This window comes from Porites lutea, chromosome 1 (genome assembly GCF_958299795.1).
Source record: "Porites lutea chromosome 1, jaPorLute2.1, whole genome shotgun sequence".
Taxonomy (NCBI): Eukaryota; Metazoa; Cnidaria; class Anthozoa; order Scleractinia; family Poritidae; genus Porites; species Porites lutea.
In genome coordinates this window covers 8,933,581-8,940,919 of record NC_133201.1, presented here as the reverse complement: position 1 = coordinate 8,940,919, position 7,339 = coordinate 8,933,581, and the positions used below count along the sequence as shown (strand labels likewise).

The 7,339-nt window shown below is 38.9% G+C and overlaps 1 protein-coding gene across 6 annotated transcripts in view; it reads right to left on the bottom strand.

Moving 5' to 3' along the window:
• LOC140944312 (ephrin type-A receptor 4-like) overlaps positions 1-6,380 on the bottom strand; it is a 15,795-nt gene extending 9,415 nt beyond the window's left edge. The window contains exons 1-6 of one of the 6 annotated variants that reach the window (XM_073393508.1): positions 6,129-6,380; positions 4,563-4,739; positions 2,888-3,566; positions 1,823-1,870; positions 729-1,091; positions 69-274 (exon numbers count right to left, since the gene is read on the bottom strand). In XM_073393508.1, coding sequence (XP_073249609.1) covers positions 69-274; positions 729-1,091; positions 1,823-1,870; positions 2,888-3,566; positions 4,563-4,718 — 1,452 coding nt within the window. In that variant the 5' untranslated portion in view covers positions 4,719-4,739; positions 6,129-6,380. The remainder of the gene's footprint in view (positions 1-68; positions 275-728; positions 1,092-1,822; positions 1,871-2,887; positions 3,567-4,562; positions 4,740-6,128) is intronic. The other 5 variants (XM_073393489.1, XM_073393482.1, XM_073393495.1 and 2 more) reach the window with 5 other exon arrangements.
• Positions 6,381-7,339: the final 959 nt, after the last annotated feature.

Here is a 7,339-nt window from a genome sequence, read left to right as displayed (position 1 = left end):
ATAATGATAATAATTAATATACTAACAAAGTAATTAGCAGTAGAGGAAATATGGTGTTTAAAGTATACCTGAAATTTATACGTTTTTCCAGCTTGTAAATCTTTATATTCGTGTTTTGTTTTATTTGTTGGAATACTTCTTCTATCCATATAATTATCTTCTCTTACGTATGTCACTTCATAATTCTTAATAATGCCATTCTTGTGCTGTAGAGTCCAGGAAACTGACACTGTAACTTCGTTTTGTTCAACGAAGAGCTCAGGTCGACCAGGAACTACATTGTAAATTAAAAATATTGCCAATGAAGTAATAATACTATGTAATAATCAGATTGAAAAAAAAAAACGCAAATCAGAAAAACAAATTACCCCAAATATATGTATGTAAAGTACCTTCATAATGAACTGCTGGACAAACAAATTGTCAAAAAGTCATCAGAGTTTAAAAGAGAATCCTGAAGTGCTCCAGAAACTAGCTTTGCATGGAGTGAAATCAATGGCTTTCATTGCCCTTATAACTGGTAACCTAGTAAAATAGAACTTTGCACAGTACGTATGCAAGAACTCCGCTCTTAGGCTGATATAAATTTACTTGTACAGTGATTTATAAAACCTAGCAGTTTTCTTTGTTGGAAAGAGGTTCTTAAGGTTGGTGGTGGTAGTGGGGTTGTTGTTGTTGTTGTTATTATTTTCTTTGTTTGTTTGGTTGTTTTTTTCTTACTGACTTACCTGTACCAACAGTTGTCAAAGTTATTACAGCGGAGTCTCCTTCAATGCCATGCCTCCTTTTGGCCACTTCACTAACCCTGTTCCTTGCGTAAATTTTGAACGTGTAATTAACGAATGGAGAAAGATTCGTCACCAACACTGTGGTTGTATTTAGTCCTTTATTGAAAGGGATGTATTTAACGTCATTTTGACATGGCTCCTCAGCACACGTCGTTTGGGCATCATTATTGCATGGTCGAAGGCACCTAACGTCATAAAACACGTGACTTTGATCACCAATTACTTCAGGAGACTTCCAGGTTAACCCGATTACACTTTGGTTGAGAAACGTAGCAGTGACACTTCTTGGAGCTGATGGCAACTCTAAAGCGAATGGAAACATCATCATGGTTAGGTAAAGGCGTACACGAGCCAAAGGCCTTTAGAAAGGACCGGAGCTTTTTTCCGGTTTCATTAGCATGAAGCATAGTTAGGAGTATTGCTACTTCCCCCTCCCCCCTGGAGGGGATGCTAGTCTATCGCAGGGTCCCCCCCCCCACCCCCTCCAGTAGTATGTCGTCGATACCCATCTCTACATCTGGGTGAAAAGAGACAAAGTGATGTAAACTTCCTTGTCTAATGAAATAACGCGACGAGCGTGGCTTGGACCCCCGACCTCCAGATCTGGAGTTCGAGGTGTTAGCTGCTCGGCCACACCCGCCTCCTCACGCCTCCTCATCTTAGGGCCTGTTGACATGGAGGTGGGGGACCCCAGGTAAGTGAGGTAACCCGCTTTGGTGGGTAAACCGCCTGTCCATATAATCTCTCATTTTGATTTGATCACGTTTACATGATAGGTGTGGTGACCCGCCGCATGTTACCTCACCTAACTGGGGTCCCCCACTTCCATGTAAACAGGCTCTTAAACACGAGTTTTTCATGGACCTATAATTAAACCAAAGAGATTGCGCGTTGCCTTTTATTTCAGTAATAATAATAGCAAAAAAGAATGTTGTTCAATTATTGTTAACACTGTTCAAAACTAATTAGTGAAAGAACTAATTGAAACGAGCATGCAGGCCATCATCTGTGATATCTGGTTAATTATAGCTTACCTGTGCAATTAAGGCCCTTCCGGTCGTTATATTTTCCCTTTTTACATCCTAAAATGAAATTACGGATTTAAGATTTGAAAAAGGAGTCATTTTAGCTTTGTTAGTGTTAGAATTATTCAGTGTATCTCGTAAATCTGAACTACAATCTTTGTTCTATGGGGTGAAAGTCTTTTCGCTACCCGTTCTTTCTCCTTAATGGACTCGAAAAAATACAACAGCAAAACAAATAAAGCTGGAATAGATAGACTGCTCACAAACAAGGAAATTTACTAATTAAACAGCTACATTGTAAGAGAGAGTTTACATTTGATTGAAAAAGGTTTTTAGGGGTTGTGAGGATCTAGTTAAGGTTTATTGCGGGGAACAAGAGGAGCCTGCAATTCTAATCTCCAGGTTGCTGTTGGGCAGGCACGGCACACAGTACATATATACGGTTTATACGGTCATCTCGCCACCAAGAAGTCTACTTGCCACATCATAATAACTATGCAATAATTGACACTGTTTACTTACCTGCATGGGGTTGTTATTTCTTCCTCAAGCCCAAAAATAAGTTTATCGATTTTTTTTGACACATTGCGTCGAACTTCTCATCTTTAGTGTTCTATTTTTGTGAGAGGTGCCATTTGTTTAAAATCCAACAGCCTTTCCTATGAGAATTGGTTACTTTTCAGTGTCACTTGAACCTTACCTCCTTAGATTTCATTGTAATTTTAAAGCGAAAAGATTCTTTTTAGAGTAGCCTGCGTAGCATGGCGGTTATTTTTAGAGACGTGCCCTTTCGATAAGTATTAAGATATATATTTCTTGGTGGCGAGGTGACCGGATACCATGCATATAGCCAGCTTCTTTTGGACTTCCACTAAGAATGCATGGAATGCACAGAACGCAATCTGATCTCGGGCGTTTGAACCCGGCTTTTATCACTCATAATGTGATCACGCGTGATTTGACATTCTATCACGTGAAACTTACGCACTGCACAGCGTTGGTGGAGCAGAAGCGTTTTTTTTTTTTTCTTTTTCTTTTTTTTTCCGAGTAATTTTGATAGCATCACATACTCACCCGCACATTGGCCTTCAATGTTTTCCATGTCCTCCTTGCAAACGCACCCCCCTCCAAGACGAGTGATATTCCATTCACCACTGCTCTCACAAAGAACATTCAAACTGTTCGAAACTAGTACAGAGTTGGCAGCACATTCTCCTAAAACTGAAATCGATTCACGGTCATTTGATGGTGCTAAAGTTCGCGGCACAGAGACCAAGGTTCTACTGAGCGTTGTTCGAGGGCAAACATTGTAGGTGACCTTAACGGAATTTAATGTTCTACAGCCACCTTGATCCCGAAATCCAAGCACAAAGTATCTTCTTGACAAGACAAGTGGCACTGTCACAACCGTAAAACCACTGGACTGACGGTTGAATGAAGCGAATCTTCTGTACGAACCGTTGATGTTTATGGGGTGCGGTATTTTGTCACGTACGACAGTTGAGTCGGATTCCCATACATAAGCATCAAAGTACTCTTTACAATACAGTGCAAGCGGAGGACACGGAGTTATAGAGTACTTGACAGTGACGTCTACTCTGTTAACTTCTCTTACTTGAATGAGATCGCTAAGTAGCCAATTATTTGGTTCAAATGGAGATTTGTAATACAAAGAACCATCAGGTTTTAGAATATTACACACAGTATACTTTGATAGTGCAGTCATATCTCCAGGTACGGTTGGGTGGTCCCACTAAAACAGACAAGAAGGGAGAAAAAGAAAGATAGAAAACTACATTAAAGTGCTGGCAAAAAGTACTGGTGTCCACGCGAAATGACGTCTGAGTAACGAGCGCAGAAATTGAAAAATGGTGACGCGTCCCTAACCAGATGTAGATCGTGCTTCGAATTGGTTGAAGCAAATTTCCCACCCAGCACGACCAATCAGAAGGATTATCCAGTTCTGCGTAGTGACGGGTCATCAGTATGCATTTTCTGTGCTCGTTTATCAGACGTCATTTTGCAGGTAAACTAATGGTGGCGTCACGAAATGTCAGCTGTTTTCTTATGCTGTTAAGAACTGAAAGAGCGTCCAATATCATGTAGTTAGGCGTGATTTCTATGTGGTGTATAAATGAAAGGAAACGCATAGCCGTGCCTACTAAGGCGTTTGAAGAAAACGTTAATAACACCCTATTTTTACGACAATCCGTTTCTATCATAGAAAATGGAATAGTTATATCAAAAGTAAGGTCTATGGCAAGCGGAACTCTTTCGTTCATGTCTAATTTTTACTGTAAGTAAACGCAAAACAACAACAACAACAACAACAACAACAACGAAAACAAGCAAAAAAAAAAAACACATGTCCGAAAAGTTTAACATTCTTGAAAAAGATGTTGAATTTCGTTTCCAGCTTATATATTGCCTATAAAGCTAGATTACGAAGCTGTTTAAAAAGTTATCATCGTATCGAGAGATCGGGTAAGGAGGTCTAACAGTGGAGACGAATGTACAACTTGAGAACACCACGGTATGGGCATGGGTGACTCTAGAGGAGGAAATTCGAGCTAGAAATCAGACGTTGAATGAAAGTTTCAATTACTGTGTGTTATCACTGTTCATCAGTTCGTAAAACTAAGGTGATCCTTAGCCTCCCCGGCCCCCTTCCTTTTCCCTTCTTCCATATCCCCAAACCCTTTCGACGCTTGGGCAAAAGACAGGAAAAATAAATGCTTTATACACTTACCCCGACAATTGGGCATGAACTGCATTTAACTTCGTAACGCATCCAAGTCCACCTGCATGAATTACAATCTGGTTTCTGCACCATCACGATCTGTTCTAATGCTGCCCACGAGATAAACGTCAAGGACAAATAGATGACAGTCCAAAACTGTGCCATCTAGTTGTATAGGCTCCCCAGCTAAATTACATGGTAATACGAAACGGAATAAGAATTTATTGGATGATTTGGGAGTATACTACTAAGTGGTTTTCCTTTCTAAGTGAAAACTTTCATAACAAGAAGAGTCAATTGAGGAAAAAAAAAAAACGTCTGAAGGGTTCAAATCCTGGCCGAATTAGCTTCGTTGACCAACATTGCCCCGTTTCCTTGCAGTTTTACAGCACCAGTATGGAGACCATAGTGACTTTGGGTTACGTTCCAGCGTTTTGATGAACTAACCAAATGAATTTTAATGCATCAAAACTTATCCTGTCCACCGAGACTTCGGGGAATTGAACAAAAAAAATCATCACCTAACGGTTCAGGAGTAGAAAAATTAATGCAACTCTTTTGGTTTATGCTCCCATGCCAAATATGAACTTCAACATCGAAATTGGTCTGATGAGATATCAAGCAAGAAGCACGATTAAGCTCCAACTTCCGTATGCGACTGAAGCGTTTTAATATATCAACATACCTTTAGAGCAAGTTTGGTAGTGGCAAACAAATGTAATCATGTCTGTTGCAATCAAGTAGATGAATCAAATATTTGTCGATCAACGGAGCCAAAACTGTTATGTCCTTGAATATTCCCTCAAAGAATAGCTATTCTTCTAATCCCTGCCTGTAAATTCATCAACTAACAATGGCTATACACCTTGGCTGCAAATGAATTTATTTTAACTGATAGTCTCCAGAATGACATGCGTGCTCAACCACACAGACCTGAAACTATGCCGAAAAATTTGGTAGCGTGCTGTGGAGTGAGTATGAAACAATGGGAAAAAATCTGAATTATAGGTAAAACTGAACTGCAACAAATTTCCGTTGCGTTGCAGCCGGCAATCACCTTCGCCATTCCGACATGCCCTAGGTCTTGTACTTTCAAAACTCAAATTCATTTATACTTTTCTCATCAAGGCTTCGTTGAATAAAACAAAAGAACTGCTTTTCTTTTGATCACGTTCGCCATTCGTACATGTGCTAGGTCCTGGGTTAACTATCGTAATTTTAAAATTAACGATTCCTTTAATTGGTAAATATAACAAATTTCATTTAGTAAAATTAATACTTGGCTTCAAGGCTTGGGGGAATAAAACAAAAGTAATTTACGCCACTGAATTAATTACACTATAATAATATCATGAACCACAGCATGTGCACAGCAACAAGTTCCCAGCGATTCACGCAAGCACTTTACGGACATTAAATCAGCTACGACACTGTTGATGCAATTTGGATCATGATTTTATTAGTCATGATCCTTCTCTTTAGGGGCACCAAATTCCATAAAAGAACTAACGAACAATTGCTCGATAGTTTAATGACTAATTACATACACATTTACATCAAAATGAATTTTCTTACCAAATTTATGCATCTGATAGGACCGTATGTCTATCAAGTTCTTGAAGCTTTAGTATTGTAATTTCAAAGCCATTGCGGTATCATCTCCTTTTCAACACATCACACGCAGCTATTCTTACGAAATCCAACAGAAATGCTTGAGGCAAATTTTGTTTCCATCATTATCTGTTGTTCAATATAACAGGAAATGGCGTGGATACTTAAGAATCTATGCAATTTACTCTATGTTCGTGTCGTAATTCATTTTCCCTAAATATTAACAATCGGTTTGAATATGAAAGTAATTTATATTGGGTTTTTCGGTTAAGAAGCTGTGTCACGCGATCTGGCCAAACCCAGCCACTGAAATAGAGACCGTCTGGGAAACTAAGTAAAATGTTTGTGATTGAAAACCGTAATTACGCCAAAATCTCCTTGTTACAAACTAAAGTACATAATTTCATTTTAGGATGTAAAAGGGGAAAATATAACGAACAGAAGAGCCGTAATTGCACAGGTAAGCAATAATTAATCAGATATCACGAATGCTAACCTGTAAGCTCGTTTCGATTAGTTCGTAAGAGTTAGTTTGAAACACTGCTGACAATAATTGTGCTACAGTCTTCTAATGTTGTTGTTATTATTATTATTATTATTCTAACGTAAAAGGTATAGGTTATCTTAACATGGAAGAAGCCCCTCCCCCCCCCCCCCCCCCCCCCCCAAAAAAAAAGAAAAAACAAGTTATTGACAGGCTGGTAAACAACAACAACAATAATTTATAATAAAAATAATGATGATAATAATAATTATAATTATAACAACAACAACAAGAGCTCGTGCTCGAAATTAAAAGAACCCACAGAGCCACGACACTGACAGTAATACCTATCGTGATTGGTGCACTTGGAATTATCTCGAGTCTGTCTGTCTTGTCTGTTGAGTCTGTCTGACATTTTTTGGAAGTACACAGTTCTCAGCAATCCATGTTACTGCTCATATCTTGGGGAAAGTGTTGTGTCTCTAAGCTGAGACACGGCTGAGAATACCCAGAAAATACCAGAGAACTGGAGGAGATTACACAATAATAAAGGTAAAAGTAAACCTTACGAAACGAGGGTGGTCCAGGATTAAAGAGACGTACATGGGTTACATAAAAGCTAAGGGTGATTATCTTTTCTATTTTGTAAGATGCGAACACCGCAATGCATCTCACTTATAGCATAAAAAAC